Here is a 21919-nt window from a genome sequence, read left to right as displayed (position 1 = left end):
AGCTCACAGTCAGTGAAGACAACATTCAAGTGGCTATACAACAAAATTTACACAAGATAAATTGGAGGTAATGAACAGGCAGGGGGAGTGGGTTTGGTTCTTAGTAACTGAATGTTGAGAAGAAGCACCCTGGGACTCATCAGTGGGGCCGTGGGAGTCTTCTTGCACTTTTTCACCACCCTGTGCTGTAGTTACTTCATGCCTCGGTTTCCGTACCTGTTTCACAGTTAGGAAACATTCCCAGAATCAGACCTTTACAAACTTGGAGCAGGGAAGAGGGGTAGATAGGCATTTCCTTCCAGCCAGGTAAAGTGAGATAAGTCCACTTCTGCTTGGAGCACTGGGCTAAGGAAGGCTATTTGCACGCGGTATCCTTGGACTAGGGTGCTTTTGGCTATGACTGAGAAGGGAAGTGGGGTGTGGGGGGAGGTGCCTGGGTTCTAGAGCCAGCTCCCCGATTGTGCTGCTGACTATTGGGGTTACTTGAGGCAAGTCACACTGTGAGACCTAGTCCCTTCATCAAATAGGAGGGTGGTGGTTGTGCTTAAGACGTCCCTTGGCACATAGTAGGTGCTATATACACCACGTGTATTCCCTCCCTATAGTCTTGTCATTTTATGTTTGGGTGCCCAATTCTATGTTAAGAGTACTTATTTAAAATAACTGCTGGGACCCAGGTTCAAATCCACTTCTCTGCAATTTATTTTGTGACCTTGACCAAGTCACTGTCATCTGTGAAAATGAGATGAGCTGCTAGGTGACTCAGTGGAGAGAGTAAAGGACCTGGAATCAAGAAGATCTGAGTTCAAGCTTCAGATATTTGCCAGTCATACGACCCTGGACAACTCACTTAACCTCTGTCTGCCTCATTTTCCTCAACTGTAAAATGGAGATAATAATAGCCCCTACCTCCTGGGACTCTTGTGAGGATCAAATGAAATATAATTGTAAAGTGCTTAGCACAGTGCCTGGCACATAGTAGGTGCTATATAAATGCTAGTTATCATTACTATTAATTATAATATGACCTCTGGTGTACCGTCCTGCCTTAAATCTGTAATCCCATGATCCAGTGAGAATTTTACATAAGCGTGAAAATGAAACAGTCCCTACTTTCCAAGAGTTTACATTTTATTGGGGAAATAAAATGGTCACATCAGTAAATACAAACATTGATTATATGACTGCTGTATGCGGAGCCCTGGGCTGGAGGTGTGGGGAGATACGCAGTTTAAATAAGATCTGGTCCAAGTGTAGTCAAGACCCCCACCCTGGGACATAGGGCTAGTGCACAATTGTGCCATGTGAGGTCTGAAGGGGAAGGTAATTTATTTCCTTTTGAGGGATGAGGGCAGATTTCCTTGAGCAGGTGACGTTTGGATTAATGGGCTTTAAGATGTGGGAAGGGATTCAATGGGCTGATGGATCCCAGGTTAAGAACTGTATGACATAGGAGATTTCAGAGTTCTTACAAGTTGATTGGTTGGAATCCGATTCTCTGTCCCTAACATCCCTCTTTCTTCCTTTCTCCTCAGGTCCCTAGCTGTACGGGGATCATCTAGGCAGAGCTCTCCAGGTGGGCCAGAGTCCCAAGAGAAGGGACAAGATAGTAGCACATCTTTCCGTGGGAACAACCCCTGTGGGGTGGTGCTACGCCGAGCACTATCGGGCCCAGGAACAGAATCCATAGTGAACGTGCAGGATGGCCACCAGTTTTTAGAGGTGAGACCTGTGGCTGATTGGGCCCTGGACATGGATTGGGTTAGACAGTCCTAGATTGGGTTGAACAACCTTGGTGGACTGAAAATCCCAGATTCTGAATCATTGGGAGGGCCTCTGGGTAATGGCCCACACAGAGGTGGGTCTGAGTGAATGGCAGTCTCACTGACTCTACCTTGATTTCAGGGAAGGGACTTTAGACTCAATGTTGGAACTGGACAGGACCTGAGAAAGTGGGATGCTAAAGCTGAGAGGGCTCTTAGAACATGGAATGTCAGAGCTGGGAGGGCCCCTAGAACAGGGAGTGTCTGAGCCAATCTTAAAACATAGAATGTTAACATAGAAAAGTACAGGTCCCAGAGGTGACTGGGCAAACATTCTGTGTCTTTTGGGGGTGTCCAATTTTGTGTTGTTTTTCAGTCATTTTTCAGTCATGTCTGACTCTTTGTGACTCCATTTGGGGTTTTCTTGGCAAGGATACTGCAGTGGTTTGCCATTTCCTTCTCCAGCTCATTTTATAGATGAGGAAACTGAGGCAAACAAGGTAAAGTGACTTGCCCAAGGTCACACAGCTAGTAGGTGTCTGAGACTGTATTTGAACTCAGGAAGGTGAGTCTTTCTGACTCTGAACCTGGTGCTCTATCCACTGCAATGCCACCTAGCTGCCCATCCAATTTTACAGGATATTTATAGTCTTCATAGGGAGACAAAGTGACACAGACTATCCAGATGGGGGCAGTAAATGTGTTGAAGGGAGATTCACTTAGAGAATGCAGTTTGGGTGGCATCAAACAGGGAACTGCTTGGTATTTGGCATGGAGAGGGGTGTCTCTCAAATTTAAATTCAAATAGGACGAGAAGGGGAGGGAATAGAGCAAAGGTTCTTTTTGTGTCCTGGACTCATTGATATCTGGTGTAGCCTATGGACCCCTCCTCAGAATCATGTTTTTAAATGCATTAAGTCAAATGAAGAGGATTCCAAAGGAAACTAAATGCATGGCAGTACCATTACCTATCTCTCTGTCTGTCTGTCTATCTATCTATCTGTCTGTCTGTAGGTCCATCCGTCCGCCTACCCGCCTACCCGCCCACCTGTCCATCTATCCATCTGTCTATCTATCTATCTATCTATCTATCTATCTATCTATCTATCTATCTATCTATCTATCTATCTATCCATCCATCCATCCATCCATCCATCTATCTATCTATCTATCTATCCATCCATCCATCCATCCATCAAACCAAGTCCATAGGCCCCAGTTTAAGAACTTAGAGGGTCACAGTCTGACATATCAGGATAATACCAGGCTGACATATCAAGGATAAAGGCCTTTCATCATGCTATGTTCACTCAGCCCCCAAGACCAGGAGAGGAGTGGGATGTCTGTGACTGGGGGTGAATTCTGCCTGGGGAGAGAGGCATAGGATAGAATGCCAGGCAGTGGGACAATGTTCCATCAGTCCCTAAAGCCCATACTTGAGTGTTCCTGAAAGTTTGCCTTCCCCTCAAAAATCCAAACCCAACTACCTTAATTTCCTGGGGCAATATCTTCACTTTTTCCTTTTCTCTGCCTCACCAGCTGAGAAGAGACAATACAAGCCAGGAGGACGCCCAGGGCCAGCTGAGCACCCTGCGCTGGAATGAGGCTGCCACCTTCACCTTCTTCCAGGATATGAAAGGTGAGGAACATAATCGTTCCTGGAGCTCAGCCCTGTTCTGCAGAAGGAGTCTTACAGTGAGAGGTGGAAGAGGAGGGGCCTTCCAGCCAGGCTCTCCCTGGCACTGCAGCCCTTACAAAGTGGGAGGGCAGGATCATTTCTCTGCCCTTCTCTCACTGGTCTGGGCTTAGTTCCTTTCTCTGTTTTCCGCCCACTTGGATTAGAATAGAAATTCGATATCTGGAGACTCCTGATCATAGGAATCAGGCTCATAAGGTATTAGAGATCAGGTATATAAATGTCCTCATTTCATGGCAGAGGATGGAAGTGCTTATACTCAAGGTCACATGAGAGAATGAGGTGTGAAGCTTGGGAGTAAGCCCCAGCCTAGCTGCCTTCTTGGTCTGGGCCTGCCTCCTCATTCTGATTTCTTGACTGCCAGTTATCTGCCTTCCTTATCCAGTTGCTACTGTAGTGTAGTGGATAGAGCACTTGGCCTGGAGTCAGGAAGACTTGAGTTCAAATCCAATCTCAGACACTTGCTAGCTGTTACCCTCGGCAAGTCACTTAACCTGTTTGCTTCAGTTTTCTCATCTATAAAATGAGGGGAATGATAGCACCTGTGTCCCAGGATTGTTGTGGGGGTCAAATGAGATAATTATTGTCAAACACTTAGCACAGTATCTGACTCATAGTAAGTACTATGTACATGTTAGCTATTATTATTATTATTATTATTATTATTATTATTATTTTGACCTTGATAAATGCTAATGAACATGAACATCTCCCTGCATAAAGACCAAAAAAGAGATTTGTATAACTATGAATATCTATTACATTATAGCTTTTTTACTTTTATTTTTAAACTCAATTTATTATTTATTTTTAGCACTTATTTAAAAAAAAAACTTTTGAGTCTTGAATTCCCTTCTTCCTGCCCACCCCTATCCCACCCACTGAGAAGGCAAGAAATATGATATCAATTATACATGTGAAATCATGCAAAACACATTTCCATATTAGCCATGTTACAAAAAGAAAAAGCAAAAAAAAAAGTGAAAGTGAAAAAATTATGTTTCGATCTCCACTCAGAGTTCGTCAGTCCTCTCTCTGGGGATGGGGACCCATGTTTCATCAAGGGTCCTTTGGAATTGGCTTGGATCACTGTCACAGTTGATCATTGTTACAATGTTACTGTAACTGTGTACAATGTTCTTCTGGTTCTACTCACTTCACTTTGCCTCAGTCATATGAATCTTCCCAAATTTTTCTGAAACCACCCCCTCTTCAGTTCTTCTAGCACAATGGTATTCTATCACAATCATATACCACAACTTGTTCAGCCATTCCCCAACTGATGGGCATCCCCTCAATGTCCAATTCTTTACCACCACCAAAAGACCCAGCTTTTAAAAAATGTGTGCAATCAATTGGATGCCTTAATTCTAAAACTCTTCTCCTTCTCTGTCTCCCTCTGGACTTAGTTCTGTGCGTTTAAAAACAGTGCTTAATTTTTATATTCTTTGCTTTATTTTTTTTTTCCATTCTAAATCAGCTGATACTCTTTTTCCTAAGAGGGCAGCCCTTGGGTTTGGCTTGTTACTTCTCCCAAGTGGCTTCTTGTCATCCTCATCCTTTTTCTTGTCCTGCCTAGAAAGGGATACAAGTTTTCAGCCTCTTTCCATCCCTGTTTACAGCCCATGCCCCCACTTTGGGCTTTTTATTTGCATTCAGAGTTCATCAGTTCTTTCTCCAGAGGCAGATAGTTTCTTTTACCATGAGTGAGGAACCTCACTGTTAATCATTATAGAGCAATGGGTGCTTTAAAATAGCATACAAAAAGAAAACCTTCTAAAGTTATTGTCACTGTGCAGTGATCCAAAGCTCTACAGTGGCCTCTTCCCTATGTGACCTCCACAGATCTCTCCCCTGGATGCAGGCTTCCCACCATCACCACCCTTGGGCTCTTGCTGGCTCCAGCCTCTGCTAAACTTCATCTCATTTTAGTCTTTCCTTATTGCCTCTTTCCTTTGTCTTTCATGCTCCCAATTCACAGGTGGTGGTGGGGAAGTTGGACTGCTCCTTGCTTCCCATGGCCACATTCAGGCTCTCCCTCTGCCACCATAACTCAGAAACCTCCTTTGAGGTTCATTCTCTCTGCATCTCTCTTCCAATCTGGATCCCAGTAACTGTTTCTACTGACTCCAAGGATGCGCTCTTTCCTTCTTCAAATACATTCACTCCATGGCTCGTGCTCTTTCTGTCTTCTCCAACTCTAATCATCCCGTTAGGGGATTTCAACATAGATTTTGATACTCCTTGAAACACCTTACCTCTCAGTTCTTTAATCTACTTACTTCCCATGTCTTTCTTTTCTATCCCACCTCACGTTTGAATTTGCCATCACCTGCATGTTCCATGTTGCCAAACAACTCTGAAATTCCTTTATCTAATCAGAACTTTTTATTGTTCCATCTTTTCCCGTCTCACAATCCCTAGCCCTGTTCTTTGCCCTCACAGTGACCCCCAGTCTCTCCACCCCTCAGTTCTTTCCCAGGCCATCACCCTTTCACTCTCACTACTCTCCTTCCTTTCTCACCTTCATGTCTTGGTGAACCAGTTCAACTCTAGACTGACCCCTCTTCAAGTCTCTTACCTCCTTGTCTTGTCACCAGTCGTGCCTTGCCAAAGTCCAACCCTTGATTACTGCTGCCATTTGCCTCCTTTGTTCCTGTTCACATGCTGCTGAATGGTGCTGATGGGAATCATGAAACCGGTGACACTGCACCAGACCAGCATTCTCTTGTTTCCTAATTGATTTGCTATCCTCATCTCCACAGTGGCTGTTTCAAATCTTGACTTTCCTCAAGCCTCTTATCTTTCCTCATTCTTCCTCAAATGGCACCATCTTCCTGTACCCTCTCAGCTGAAGAGCCCACTTCATTCCTGGAAAAAATCGAAACCCTTTTCCAAAAGCTCCCTCTTTCCCCCTTCTCCTTTCTCCTTTTCTTTCACCATTCAGACATCTTCTATCTCTTCCTTCACTCCTGTCTCAGAGGAAGAGCCGAGCCTTCTCCTTGCCCAGGCAAACCCTTCTACCTGCCCAAGTGATCCCGTTCCATCCCGTCTCCTCCAGCAGACAGCACCCTCTATCATCCTCACTCTGTCTCTTCTCTTCAATCTCTTTTCTCTCCCTACAGCTACTTCCCTACTGTCTACAAATACATCCATGTCTCCCCCTGCCTTAAGAAATGCCCACTAGATCCAAGCATAGCTGCTTGCTATCATCCTATATTTTCTCCTCCCCTTCTCAGCTAAACTTGAGAAGACTCTATATTAAATACCGGAACGGGTGAAATCTGAAATAACCCAGGAAACCAAGGTTCAAGCTTCTGTCCCTCGACTTATTTCCTCTCGCTCTACAGCAAACCTCTGCTTTGTGGTTGCTGACCTCGTGATTCAACTGAAATGGCTCTTTCCAACATTACTAGTGGTTTCCTAGTGGCCTTTTCTCAATCCTTGTCCTTCCTGACCTCTTTCCGACTTGGACACTGTGTCATCATCTGGATTTGCTCTCTAGGTTTTCATGACACTACTCTGCTGGTTTATGACCACTGCTTCTCCGTCTCCTTTGCTGGTTCTTTTCTTTTCTTTTCTTTTCTTTTCTTTTCTTTTCTTTTCTTTTCTTTTCTTTTCTTTTCTTTTCTTTTCTTTTCTTTTCTTTTTTTTTTTTTTTGGTGAGGCAATCAGGGTTAAGTGACTTGCCCAGGCTGAGGCTGGATTTGAACTCAGGTCCTCCTGACTCCAAGGCCAGGGTTCTATTCACTACGTCACCTAGCTGCCCCTCCTTTGCTGGTTCTTCATCCACATCCTGCCCCCTAACTGTGGGTGTCCCCCAAGGCTCTACCCTGGACCCTCTTTTTTCCCCTCTCTACTATTTCACTTGGTGATCTCATCTGCCCCTTTGTGAATGATTCCCAGAACCCTATATCCGTAGCCATTCGCCCAAGCTACAGTCATGTGGAGATTGTCCTAGAAATGTCTCTAATTCACCATGTCCAAAACAGAGCTCATTATCTCCCTCCCCTAAACACTCCTGTCTTTCCAACGTCCCCACGTATTCTCCTCCACATACTTTGTGATTCAGCTACCTTGGCCTTCCTGCAATTCATCAAAGACGTCATTCCATTTCCTGACTCCCATGTACTTGCTTTGGCTGACCCATGCCTGGAATGTGGTATTCTCTCACCTCCACTCCTGGCTTCCCTGAGTCCTTCCAGACGCTGTTCCACTCTTACTTTCTGAAGGAGGCTTTTCCCAGTCCTCCTCACTGCTCAAGCCTTCCATCCACTCTATATATACCCACTCTGCACATCTTGTCTCTTCCATTGGAATGGGGGCTCTTTGAGGACAAGGCCTCTGTTTCCCCAATAGTTTTGTAGCCAGGACCTGGTCTCCCCGTATCCCTGGCTAGAGCACTAGATTTGGAATTGGGAAAGACTTGGGTTCAAATCCTGCCTCTGATCCTGTATGACCCTGGGCATGTGACCTAATAGCTCCAAGCCTCAATTTTCCCATCTATAAAATGGGATGTAAGGACACTTGCATTCAAAGGGTTGTGGTAATGACAGTGCTTTGTAAATTCTGTAGCCCTAGTGCAATGTGTTGTGATTGTCATTTCTTCCCCTTGTCCAAAGACTATTGAATCTGGAGTCAAAAGATCCCAGTTCAAATTCTGGCTCTGTTATTTACCAACTCTGTGACTGTGGGCAAGTTCCATTATCTCTCTGGGGCTCAGTTTCCTCATCTACAGACTGGGAATAATAACTGTAGAGTGGACACTGGCTTCTGGGTCCCTTCCAGGCCTGACAGTCTGTGATTTCTTGTCCTTCCTGCCTCACCAGAATATGAGGGTCAGATGGGATCATGACTGGCAGTGTACCAGGGAAGGTGTGCTGGATTTCCATAGACATGTCTTCTTTTTGGGCCCAGTCTGCCCATCCCCCAGGGAGGACTCTGATGGCATCAGTAAGAAGGGATTGTCGGCAGCTGATTCCTTCTATGTCCGAGTCAACCATCCCTTGCCTGAGCAGGCTGACCCCCGGGCCCTGTGTGTGAAAGGCCAAGCAATCCTGCGTGTGGTGGACCCAGCCTACAAGGGCCGGCCTGAGTGGTACTGTGCCCGAGTCGACCCTCTCACCCTTCGAGACCTGGACAGGGGCACAGTGCCCAACTTCCGGAGGTGACTGAGGGCTGATGGGCACATAGGGAGAGGGGCAAGGTGTGGGAGGAAGGCCCTGGCTATGAAAGGGGGTGGGGTACTATGCTCTTGCTCTCCCGACCAACCCCCCTACTTCCCTGCAGAGCCCAGCAGCTCCTGGAGGCCCAGGACAAATGCCCACACTACGGTCGCTCCAGAAGTCACCGGGGGAGCAATGTGAGTGGGGGCTGGAGCTGGGAAGGGTGGCTGGGGGCTTCTCTCTTTGCCTTTGGGTGTGGCAGAGATACAGGTGAGAGCAGGGAAGCTCTGGCACAGTATTCTAGGCCCTGCTTGACCTCCTTGACTGGCTCCCTCTCTCTCACCCTATACCCTACTGACCCCTCTTTCATTAGAATGTAAACAGGATGATAGAGATTGTCATGCTTGTGCTGGTATTTTCAACTTTTAGCACAGTGTCTGGTATATAGTGGGCACTTAATAAGTGCTCTATTGGTCTCTTTCTGCCTGTCTTATCTGTCTGAAAGTCCTGTCTTTCCGAAAGTCTGTCTGGAAGTCCATTTGTGCGAAAGATCCATCTAATAGTCGGTCTATCCTATCTTGTCCACCTGTCCAGATGGGTGGCAAGGGCAGGGCTCTGGTCAATTTTCTTATTCGCTTTTCCTCTCTCTGCCTGCCCAGCTAAAGAAACGTGCCTTAGACCAGCTCCGTCTGGTGAAGCCCAGACTGTCGGGGGGGCCAGGTGATCCCCAGGAGCAGTTCTTGCTAGACTCTTGCGCAGGTGAGCCCCTCTCCCCCCAGCCCTGGGATATCCTCAGAGACACGGAGATAGCTATGATATAGTGATGACCATCGTGGGTTTGGGGTGGAGAACAGCCTGTTATTTAGGTGAAACGTGCAAGCTTTCCTCTCTCCAAGGCTTGACTCTTTCATCTGTAACACAAGGGAGTTGGATTTCCAAGGTCCCTCCCAGCTGGAGATCTCATGATCCCATGATCTGAGTTCCAATCCTGTCTGTTATTTATGACCTTGGACAATTCACTTTCTCTTTCTGGGTCTCACTTTTCTCACGTTTAAGAGCTGGGAGTGGGATCAGGTGATCTCAGAGGTCCCTTCCAGGCCTGGTTCTAGGCTTCTCTGGTTCTACTGAAATCATTTCACCTCTCTGTGCCTCAGTTTCCTTATCTGTAAAATGAAGGGGTTGGACTAGATGTTCCCTGGGGTCCCTTGCAGCTGCAGAGCTGTGGTCCTGTGAGAAGGGACCTGCACTGTCCAAAGTCACATAGGTTTGGGATAAGAGTGAGCCCTATTAGCTTGTGGGTATGAGAAGATTTTGATGATGGTTCCTGAGGAGGGCCGGTGTAGGTCTCTCCAGTCCCAGCACTTGCCCCTACACTTCAGGTGTCCTGTCTGTCTCTCCCAGAGCCTGACCGGAGCGCCAAGCCCTATAGCTTGGTCCGGCCTCTGCTAGTGTCCTCGCTTCGTCCTGTGGTGCTGTCCCCTGAATGCCTGGCCCCCCGCTTGATCCGAAACCTGTTGGACCTGCCTACATCACGCCTGGATTTCCATGTGTGTCCAGCAGGTGAGGACGGGCCTAGGAAGGGAGAAGAGGGAAGGAGGGGACAACAAATGCTGGAAGAGGCAGCCAGAATGACGGATCATGTCTGCCCCTGCAGAGAGCCTCACTGGAGATGAACCGCAGGTCCCCGCGGCACCGGGCGCCCCCTCGGCCCAGCCTGTGCCTCAGGGCCTGGGCGTGAGGGTTCGGACCATCCAGGAATCTATTGGAAAGGTGTGGAAGGCTGAAGAGGGAGAGCTGGGATGGGTAGGGGCTGGGAATGAAGACTCTCCTTAGCCTGGGTGTGGCGGTCAGGGAGCCCAGCGCAACCATCTCTGTAGGGCCCTCGTGGTTTTCCTTTCAAATCCCTAGCTTCTGTCGAAGCTGAGCTCCAATAACGCTTCCTACGTGGAACCTTTCCTCATTTCCCCAGCTCCTAGTGCTTCCCTTTGAACTGACCCAGCTAGGTAAGCTCTGGGCCTGGAGGCAGGAGGACCTGAGTTCAAATCCAGCCTCAGACACTTACTACCTGGGTGACCCTGGGCAAGTCACTTAACCTCTCTTTCTCTCAATTTCCTCATCTGTAAAATGGGGATAATAATAGTACCCCCCCCCCCCTCAGGGTTGTCGTGAGGATTAAATGAGATAATTGTAAAGCACTTAGCACAGTAGTAGTAGGTGCTATATATGTGTTAATTATTATTGTTATTGTTGCGTTATAATTGGAGATAGGATCCTTTTTTTTTTTTTGCATTTCAAGAAAGGTTGATTTCTTAGTATTTGAACATAATTGAATCATAGGATCTCGGATCTAGAATAAGAGTGGAGTAGATAAAGTCCTGGAGTTGGAGCCTAGGGATCACCTAAGTTCTGCTTTGGATACTAAGTAGCTTTTTGGCCCTGGGCAAGTACTTTCTCTCAGTTTCTTCAGTTTCCTCATCCATGAAATGGGGATAATAATAGCATGTGCTGCACAGGACTCTTGCAAGGATGAAATGAGATCATATCTCTACAAACGTAGCCTTCGTTGTCATTGTCATTATGACAAATGTGGAAAACAAACCAAAGAAGGTGAATCAGGGGCCCAAGGCCCCCAGCTAGAATCCAAGCTCTGGACTTTGGACCCCTGACTTCAGAGCTCTTTCCTCTCTACCAGGCTGCATTAACTCGCTGTGCACCTACCTCCACACTGGGCCTCCCTTTCCTTCTCCAAGAAATTTGTGTTTTGGACCAGACTTTCTCCACATCTATTATTATGTGACTCTAATCTTGGATAGGACATGGCTTATTTGTTCCCATTTATCAGATGGGGAAACTGAGACCAAGACATGACTTCCCAAGGTACATAAGAAAGCCCCAAGCGTCTCTGGGCCCCAGCTGCTTCATCTGTAACATGAAGTAGTTGGGCTGCGTGACCTCTGAGGTCCCTTCAGCTCTAGATCTCGGACCCCATGTTCCCACAGACCCAGGTCTCCAGAGCTTTTCTAAATTGCATCATGCTGTCTAGATGAATAATTTTCCCAGGTGGAAGTGAGGTGGAGAACTCGTGATCTTCCGGCGACCCTGGCTACATCTGGGGCCAGGGCCGGAGCTGGGGAGACAACGCTAGGGCCTGCTGACTGGTGGCTTGGGTCTTTGGCCTGAGGGCAGAACATGTGACCTGAAGGACTCTTTTCCTGCTCTCAAACCTAGAACAAACACTGCTTGCTGGAGTTGAGCCCCCAGAGTGTGAGGGAGTTGGTGCGGAGTGAGATCTACCCGATTGTCATCCACGTGGATGTGACAGAAAAGAATGTTCGGGAAATCAGGTGAGGCCGCGCGCGCTTGGGGCTGTGGGTGTGTGTGCCTGGCTGGGAGGGTGGGGGACAGCTGGGGCCTTTTCTGGGGGGAGGGAATGAGATGGGGCTTTTGGGAAGCAGCCAGCAGCAGTCAGTGAGGAAAGGGCTAAGAGCAGGACTGAGGGGGCCTGGGAGGGACAGGAGGACAGCAGCTGGTTTGCTGGGAATACAAGGGTGGGGATGCTTGGGGGACATGGCAGGGGAGGCCATGAAGGCCAGAGAGCTAGAGGTACAGTCTCTGATAGTCAGGTAGCACTTAGACAGAGGGCTGCATTTGGAGTTCAAATTTCTTGGATGCTAATTCACAGTATGACCCTAGGAAAGTCACTTTCTTTCCTTCTCTGACCCTCTGTTTCCTCATCTGTCAAATGGGATACTTAAAATGATAACTACCTTCCTCCCAGCATTGTTGTGAAGACAGTTCTTTATAGGAATGGGAATTGATTATTAGGTATGATTTTTTTTCTCACTTCTATAAGGCTGTTAGCCCCTTGGGGGAAGGGAATGTGTCCTGTCTAAATTTTGTGTTTCCCCACCGCCCTGCCCTGGCCTCGATGTGTTTAATCATTTTTGTTGGACTCGTTCTTTTCTTTTTTAAATTTGTTTTCCATTGGTTTTTTTTTACTCTTTTTTCTTTTTAATTAATTAATTTTGAATGATCAACAATCACGTCCATTAGCTTTTGAGTTTAAAATTTCCCCCCCCATTCCCCGCACCTCTCTCCCCAAGATGGTGCACAATCTGATATGGGCTCTACGGGTAGATTCCTGTTGGACTTGTTCTTGAGGAGAGAGGAGAGACGCATGTGCGCACAGCTGATTTATAGATGAGACTGTCGAGTAACGGGATCCCAGGTCTGGAGCTGGGAGGGACCAAGGAGGAGGTTTATCCCCCTCATTTTACAGAGGAAGACACTAAAGCACAGAGAGGTCACAGACCTTGCCAAGGGTCACACAGCTAGTTAGGGTCTGAAGCAAAATTCACACTCCAGTCTTCCTGACTATATATTATTATTACAAATGGGAATATTACAAACTGTGTTTCAAATGGGGAAACTGAGCTTCAGAGAAGAGATGGGTCTTGTCCAGAGGGCAGGAATCGGCACTGGCTCCCTGAGGTGCTAGGAGGGCTGAGACCAGTGGCCCTGGACGCTAAGCTCAGGGTCCCTTTTCAGCGTCTGCTCCAGGCTGCCCTCCGTTCCCAGCTCACACCCTTACGTTCCCTTTGGCAGGAGTTTGCTGGGCCGACCAGGCTGGCGAGACTCGGAGCTCCTGAGGCAGTGCCGAGGTGGGGAGCATTTGCTGTGGGACCTGCCGTGCTCCTGGGCACGGGTGGAAGCGCATGCCTGGGCCCATGCAGAAGAACTGGCCAAGGTGGTTCGGGGCCGTATTCTGCAGGAGCAGGCCCGGACAGTGTGGGTGGAATGTGGCGAGATCTGACAGCCCCTGCGGGTGGAGCCAGGAACCCAGCTGGTCTGGGGCCTCCTGCTTTGGGGCAGGCAGACCCCCCTCCCTCTCCAAGACCTGTCTCTCCTTTCCCTTGACTCCTTCCTTCTTCAAGCACTTTGAAGGTGGTGCAGAACTCCCTCACTCTGGGAGGTGGTCGCTAGCTGCCCATCTTGGAAGACTGACTGACCTCTGGCAGCAGAGGCCGTTGGGAGGTGAGTGGGATGGATGGATGGCCTGCTTTGTTCCTCTTGGGGACATTGAACACCCTAGCCGGGATCAGAGTAATTGGGGGTACAGGTGTTTCATTTTCATGTCCTCTCCATCCCTCCCCTTTCTCCTGAGCAGCCTTTCAGCTCCACACTCCCATCCTATGGAGAGGAGTTAGAGGAAAGCCTGACCCTGAACTGTTAAGCAAAACCTCTAAAACAGGAATTCTTAACCCGGGTCCACAGCCCCCCAACCACATGTGAGAACACATAGATGGCACACAAGGAATCTATGGAGAGATTTTGGGGGGGGTCTGTGGTCTTGGTTGGGAAAAAGTACAGCTTTCTTCTCAGTCTTCTAAGCTAAACTCAGTATTCCCTTCGATTATGAATGTAGTCACCAAGCCACGATACTGAATAAGGGTCTGTCAGCATCCCCAGACTTCCCTCTCGAGGGGCCCAGGATGTAAACAAAGTTGAGAGTGCCTGACCTAAAGGGTGCGAGTGTGGCTGCTGCTCCTTCTGTCTGCCCCTGGGTCTGTGGTTCTGTCTCCGGGGATGCTCTCACACTCATGGATGCATACCTGCCTCTCACGTGCCTACGGGTTTTCTCCCTCTCATGCGTGTGTGTTCTTCCTCATTCGTACACGGTTCTTACCTGTGCTCACATGTACACACAAGCACCTACAGATGCATACTGGTCATATTGTGACCATGCCCATGCTCATAGACGTACGTGGACACATTCCCACAATGCATTTGTCACATGTGCTTCCATGCACATATTCTGACCCCTGTGTGCAAAGACAACATCACAGCTACGAAGCTGGAACTGAGGGAAGAAGCCCAAGGCAGTGACTTTCTGCCTGCGCAGGGCCGTCTGGGTTCTCTGAGTCCACATCCAGATTTCTTTCTTCTGTACCACACTGTTACCATGCCATATGTGCCCACAATGCAATATATTGGTTACTTATGCACACGTGTGCCCACTTACATGTGACCCCACATGTTCTCACTGGAGCTCCACATCCATGCTTGTGGGCATTCACCTGCCCGTACCTTCACCCACAGATTCTCCCTGTTGCCGCTGCTGTTGTATAGCATGAGTGCAAACATACGTGCACGTGGTCTCACCTGTATGTGCAGAGTTGGTCCATGTTCACGTGTATTGCCTCATTCTCCCCTGTCAATATACCTTCATGCTGTCACGTGCAATCTCACCCTACCTTTTGCACGCACATGTGCATTTGCACATACCTCGGTTCCCCTGTGAGACACTCAATGAAAGCTGCAGAAACTTCTGGGGTTGGCTCGAACTGGAGACTTTACTGTGTATAAATTATTAAGAGCCTCTTTTTATTAGGAATCTGGTGCACGCACGAAGAAGAAAATTAAACTCCATTTGATACAGAAACCAGTGTCTGGCTGCTGCTTCCCATACCTCCCACAGGGGCCTGGCTGGTCAGGCTTTCTTCCTCCTGCCTGGCTCCCCTTTGCCTGCCCAGCCCCTCCTCATGCCCAGCAGCTCAGATTTCTCTCCTGGCCTTGGAGCCACCGCCTGCCAGCTGGGCCCCTGTCTTTGGGAGGACAAAGGGCCAGGCTGGGGCCCAGATCACCTTACCTGACCCTGTGGGACCCTTGTCCTCTTTGCTCTTGCCCAGATGGACCCAGAGTGCCTGGAGACTTGACCTTTCTTCTGCAACAGGCATAGGGCAAGTCACCACCACCCTTGAGTCTCAATTCCATCATCTGTTCAAGTAGACTAGAATGACCTCTCCCCGATACGTTGCCCCAGATTGTTGGGGGTTCAGATAAGATGTAAAGGTACTCTGTCATGGAGCAAAGGAGACATCTCAGGAGGACTGCAGGATTTAAGAGCTGAAAGGATTTCATTATCTCATCCAACCCTCACTTTATAGATGAGGAAGTTGAGATCCAGAAAGGGGAAGAAACTGGTTCAAAGTCATGTGGATAAGCTTGTAGGTTGCTGGGCTGGAAATGACTCCAGAGATCAGCTGCTCATACATTTTACAGATGAGGAATCAGGCCTGGAGCTTCCAGAACTTGCAGAGGTCACACAGCTAGTGTGTCACCTCCAGAATCAGTGTCCCAGCCTTCTGACTCATTACAAAGCCACTAAGCTCACATTGAGCTGAGGAGAGGGGCCTCAAACCTGGCACCTACTGATTTATCTGGGTGCCTAGATGAGTTCCCTTTGCTAAGCTGCAAAGGATAGAGGTAAAGGGCTTGGGGGTGGGGACACATTTTTCCCACATTTAAAAAAATTCATTTATTTATTTTTAGTTTTCAACATTCACTTCCATATGATTTTGATTTCTGAATTTTCTCTCTATCTCTCCCCTCCCCTCACCCCAAGATGGCATGTAAGTTGATATAGTTCAACATATACATTTATATTAAACCTGTTTTCACATTAGTCTTATAAAGAAGAATTAGAACCAATGGGAGAAACCATGAGAAAGAAGAAATAGAGAGTGAGCAAATAATATGCTTCAATCTGCATTCAAACTCCATAATTCTTTTTTCTGGATGTGGATAGCATTTTCTATTATGAGTCTTTCGGAGTTGTCTTAGATCTTTGCATTTTTTTTTAAAGACAATTGGAGTTAAGTGACTTGCCCAGGGTCACACAGCTAGTAAATGTGAAGTGTTTGGCCTGAGGTTGAATTTGAACTCAGGTCCTCCTGACTTCAGGGCTGGTGCTGTGCCACCTAGCTGCCCACATTTTTGCATTGTTAAGAAGAGATAAGTCTATCAAAGTTAGTCATAGAATAACGTTACTGTGTACAGCATTCTCCTGGTTCTGCTCACTTCACTCAGCATCAGTTCATATAAGTCTTTCTAGGTTTTTCTGAAGTCTGCCTGGTCATCATTTCTTATAGAACAATAGTATTCCATTACATTCATATACCACAACTTCTTCAGCCATTCCCCAACTGCTGGGCATCCCCTCAATTTCCAATTCTTTGACACCACAAAAAGAGCTGCTATAAATATTTTTGTACATGTGGGTCTTTTTTCCATTTGTATGATCTCTGGGATACGGGCCTAGAAGTGCTATTTCTGCGTTGAAGGATGGGGACACATTTCTTAAGAGACAAATGAGAAAGTAGAGATGTGAGAACAAAAGCTCTTATTTGTATTCTCCCAAGGAACAATGGACCATCGACAAAGGAGGGAGTGTATTTCACAAGGTGTCTGGTGTCCTTATAAATCTAAGTAAAGGGTATTTGGACTGAAAAAAGAAGGGAGAAGGAGAAAACTGCCTTGGTTATAAAGCTACATATCAATCAGTAAGCACTTACTAAGCATCTATGGTAGATAAGGCTTTGGGTATACAAAGGCAAAAATGAAATATTTCCTGCTCTCAAAGAACTTACGTTCTATCAGCGGAGACAAAATCAGTTAACAAGCATTTATTACTTCTACTGTATTTGAGGCACTGTGTTAAGCTCCAGGGACATACAGAGAAAAAGAAAACATTCTTTGCCCTCAAGAAGGTTCTATTCTATCAGAAGAGGTTACATCACAAGCATTTATGTAGTATCTACTATATGCCAGGTACTGGGGTTAACTGCTGGGCATACACAAAACAAAACTATGCTTAAGGAATTGACATTTTACTCAGGGAGACTAGATACAAGGTAGCTCTTGTATAGGAAGAGTAGCAATAGAAGGTGCCAGGAATAAAACCTAAGGCTTCACAGGGTGATACAAAAATATCCAAGATGTGAATGAACTTTTAAGGTTTCCGGGACCCTAACATAAGGAAGGAAATTTGATGTTAGAATTACCACTGAAACTTGGTGAGGCTAGAATATAGCTACAGAAGACTACACATTTAAGAAGGACAGAACATGTAAACGTGGGTTGGGGTGGAGATTATGCAAGAAGATGTACCCACATGAGGAAATCCAGGAACCAAAGTGGGCAAGCATAGTAGTAGAGAGCACATCAGTGAAGATCATCAGAAGCAGGAACTGTTGCTGTTATCAGAGTGTGCTACAGACCCCTGGTCAGAAAGAAGAAATTGATGAGGAATCAGAAAATGATAATGTAATAGGGATGATGATATTCAATTGTTTGGACATTTGTTGGAACTCGGCTAAAATCAGAGTGGTTTATAATTTTTAAAATATATTTTATTTTTTCTAATTATATGTAAAAATAATTTGTAACTTTCATTTAAAAAATTTTTGAGTTACAAATTTTCTCACTCCCTGTGCTCTCCCCTCCTTGAGAAGGCAAGCAATTTGATATAGGTTATATGTGTGCAACATGCAAAAATATTTTCATATTAGCCAAAAGAAAACACAGCCCCCCCCCAATAAATAATAAAGTAAAAAAAAAAGCTTCAATCTGCACTCAGATTCCATCAATTCTTTCTCTGGAGGTGGGTAGCATTTTTCATCATAAGTCCTTTGTAATGGTTTGTAATTCTGGGCTTGCCTTGATGATAATTTCATCCTCCCAGGGTAAGAGAGGCAATGAAGAGAATTGTTTTTCTAGATGTGATTCTAACCAAAGAAGAAGGCGGCATTGTTGGAGTAGAAGTGACAGGGAGCAGAGTGAGGTCCAAGAGCAGCAGCAGCAGCAGCCAGCAACGGTGGCAGCTGCCTCACAGCAGGGGGCCTGCAGCAAGGTCTGGGGCAATCCACTACTGAGGCCTGCCCTCTGGCAAACCAGAAGCCCTAAGCAAGTGAGCAGTGTGTACAGCTCAGCAGGGCCCCACACATCATCAACCTCCCCCCCAGCAATAGCCACCAGTGAGGCCTTGACCAGACTGCTGACCAATAGTGAAGTCCCACCCCCAGGCTGGCCTACCAGTAGAGAAACCCTGTTTCCATAGCAACCCAGCAGCAGGGCCCCCACCCCTGGGGCTGTCCAGAAACAAGATCCCTCCTCCAGGGCCAGAAAATCTCAGGGAAAAAAAAAGGCTTAGAAAATCCTAGAGAATCAACTGAAAAACTACTTGAAATTATTAACAACTTTAGCCAAGTTGCAGGATACAAAATAAACCCGCATAAGTCATCAGCATTTCTATATATTACCAACAAAGTCCATCAGCAAGAGAAATTCCATTTAAAATAACTGTAGACAATATAAAATACTTGGGAGTCCACCTGCCAAGACAAACCCAGGCACTCTATGAACACAACTGTAAAATACTTTTCACACAAATAAAGTCAGATCTAAACAATTGGAAAGATACTAATTGCTCATGGATAGGCTGAGCCAACATAATAAAAAAGGACAATTCTACCTAAATTAATTGATTTATTCAGTGTCATATCAATCAAACTGTCAAAAATTATTTTAAAGAGCCAGAAAAAATTGTAACAAAATTTATCTGGAAGAACAAAAGCTCAAGAGTATCAAGGGAATCAATAATAATAATAAAAAGCAAAAGAAGGTGCTTATATATATATATATATATTTTTTTTTTTTGCCTAGGCAATGGGGCTAAGTAAGCTGCCCAGGGTCACACAGATAGTAAGTGATAGTGTGATTGCTAAGCTGTTTGAAAGGTCACAGGGCATGGGAGAGGTGCCCTAGACCTCAACAAGGATTATTTATTCTTATTTTTTTCTAAAAGGAGATTGGAGACTGGAAACTGTAGGCTAGAGGTGTCAAATGGTGACCTTTGGGTCTTATGTGGCCCACAAATACAGCTGATCCAGAGTAAAATGTAATTAGGAAATATTTAGTAAAATAAATAAAAACCCAGTAAAATATAGGTAATAATTACATTTTAAGACTAAGTTAATATGCAGCTACAGGAATTCTTTTGCGGGGGATCAATGACCCCCATTTCTATGTGCATTAACACCACTTCTCTAGGCTGTTTGAGCTTAATTTTTCTTCCAGACAAAATTCCAGGATGTTTTATTAATAGAAAGATCAGAATTTAAGAATACCTCAAGGGTATTGCCTCAATTGACATAGTGCATTTTAAAAAAATCTCTGAGGCAAAGAAAATAGAGATAGTGGGATGAAAATTTTTATCTCAAAGTAAAATTCTAACATCTACTTGTGATGATTTGTATTTTAAGTGTATTTGCACAGATAGGAATTAGAGAAGTTATAATAAAATCATTTTTTAAAATTTCTGCATCAATTGCCATGCTTGGCCCTTTTAGTGAATTACTGAATCTAGAAAAGGAAGCAGGGGATGCAAAGCCCTTGTGACTTCTTCATGAACAGACCACATCAGATGAACTTAATCTCTTTTGACAAGTTTCCTAGATGGGTAGATCAAGGGATGGGGAAGGTAGAGTTGACTTAGCTTTTGGCTAAGCATTTGACAGAGTTTGTCGGGCTGCTCTTGGGTCCAAGATGGCGAGATTAGGACGTCAGTGCTGTTAGGAACCTTCGCAATTGGGCAATGACAAGGCCTAGAACAATCCTTACTGGATCAAAGTCTGCTTGGAGCGATGCAATCACTGCAGTGTCTCCGGGAGCTGTCCTTGGGCTGGGCCGCTGAACATTTGTTATTAATGTCTGGATAAGCTTATCACATTTCCATGTGACATGAAGCAGCCAGGGACAGCCAACTTAGATCAGGCAAAAACATTTTGAAAATGTGGAATAATGGGGGTGAATTGAAGATCATGAAATTGGGATTATGGCACAATCATTTATTTATACACAGCCTTAAAGCTTGCAGAATGTTTTGTGCACATTATCTTACTAGAGACTTAAAACAAGCCTTCGAGGTAGGCTGTATCAGAATTATTATCCCATCTTATAGAAAAGGAGACTGAGGCTGAGGCAGGCAGGGTTTATTTAACTTGCTCTGGGTCACATAGCTAGTGTCTGAGACAGGATGTGAACTCAGGTCTTCTGACTTCAGGCCTGGCGTCTATCCGCTGCACCACGTAGCTAGCCACCAAGGTATTTAGCATCTCTGGGCCTCAGTTTCCTCATCTGTAAAATCGAGGGTGGTCAATAGGACTAGAGGGCAGCTTGTTCCTATGAATAGGAGAAGACCTAGGTGTGAGGTAGACTTCAGTCTAGGTCTCACCTGTTCCTGTGAATTGTCCCTGTACCCCCTGTAAACACTAACCAAGGAATGTTCCTTGCCTGAGGGCTGGGGGTTCAGCGAGAGGGAGCCCTGGCACGCGCCATGCCCAGCCCACCTCCAGCCCTCCTTTTCTCCAGGGGAGAAGGGCAGAAGGGAAGGACATGGAATAGGGAGCAGGTGGAATGTGGTAAGCCTCAGGGGGAGGCAATTACCCAGGTTAACACGTGTTGAGACATTTAGAGGTAATAATGTCTCTGCTCTAAGGCCCCTCTCAGCTCTGACATTCCATGTTCTAAGGTCCCTCCCAGCTTTAAATCCTGTGATACCAATAAATACTCATTTCCCACCCAAGACTGAGATGCCCAAGAGCAGAAGAGGCTGCCCTAGGAGGTCATGAGTTCCCCATCCCTGGAGGATGAACAGTCACAGTGGCCTGCCCAGTTGACCCCTATGAAATGCTTGTTGAAAGGAATGCAATGTCTGTTCTGGGAAAGGTTGGCCTAAATCTCTCTGCGGTCCCCTTCAGTTCTATGTGAGTCTGTGACTCTGTGGCAGGCTTCTGGTGGGAGGCCAGGTGGGCAGGTGATGGCCATGAGTGTGGACATCACAAGGAATCCAGGGGGTCAGGGAGGAGTGGGAGTGTTTGGGAAACATGAGCTCCTTCTTTGACCCTAGGGTGACGTTGAGCTTTCATTTGTCCAGTTCCTTGTGATAACTCACATTTATATGGCGCATTAAGGTTTACAAAGCACGTTTTCTCATGACTAACTCCATGAGGTCTGAAGCGCAAGGATTATCCTCCCCGTTTAACCAGGGAGGAAACTGGAGCCCAGAGAGGGCCAGAGACTTGCTGAAGATCACACAGCCAATGATTATCAATCTGAGGATGAGGATGACAAGGATCAGAAAAGTAGAACTCAGAGCAAGGGGAGGGCAGGGGAGAGATTTTGGTTGATATGCTATGGAAAGCTTCCTGAAGGAAAGGACATTTCAGCTGGTCTTTGAGAATAGAGAAGATATTCACAGTTGGTCAAAGGGGTGGGGTAAGGAGAAGATAGTTACTCCAGGGCAACATTTGGGAATGGGGACCACATTCCAGAGGGGAGTGCAGAGTGCTAGTGGCAGGAGGTAACACTTGAAAGGGAGTTTGAGGACAAATTATGGAGGGCATTGAATGCCAGGCAGAGGAATATGAATTTCATCTCGTAGTCCATAGGGAGCT

The 21919-nt window shown here is 46.3% G+C and overlaps 1 protein-coding gene across 1 annotated transcript in view; it reads left to right on the top strand.

The window, feature by feature from the left end:
• The window catches only part of CARD10 (caspase recruitment domain family member 10), a 44143-nt gene extending 29077 nt beyond the window's left edge, over window positions 1-15066 (top strand). The window contains 9 exon segments of the mRNA XM_078147257.1: window positions 1536-1722; window positions 3303-3402; window positions 8377-8626; window positions 8749-8821; window positions 9284-9383; window positions 10026-10184; window positions 10279-10394; window positions 11853-11968; window positions 13230-15066. Of these exon segments, the coding sequence (XP_078003383.1) occupies window positions 1536-1722; window positions 3303-3402; window positions 8377-8626; window positions 8749-8821; window positions 9284-9383; window positions 10026-10184; window positions 10279-10394; window positions 11853-11968; window positions 13230-13437 (1309 nt within the window). The 3' untranslated portion in view covers window positions 13438-15066.
• The last annotated feature ends 6853 nt before the right edge of the window (window positions 15067-21919 follow it).

Source organism: Phascolarctos cinereus, unplaced genomic scaffold (assembly GCF_003287225.1).
Source record: "Phascolarctos cinereus isolate Bilbo 61053 unplaced genomic scaffold, phaCin_HiC Scaffold_1;HRSCAF=81, whole genome shotgun sequence".
NCBI classification, from domain to species: Eukaryota; Metazoa; Chordata; class Mammalia; order Diprotodontia; family Phascolarctidae; genus Phascolarctos; species Phascolarctos cinereus.
The sequence above is the reverse complement of the archived record's forward strand: the minus strand, read 5'-3'. Positions and strand labels throughout refer to the sequence as shown.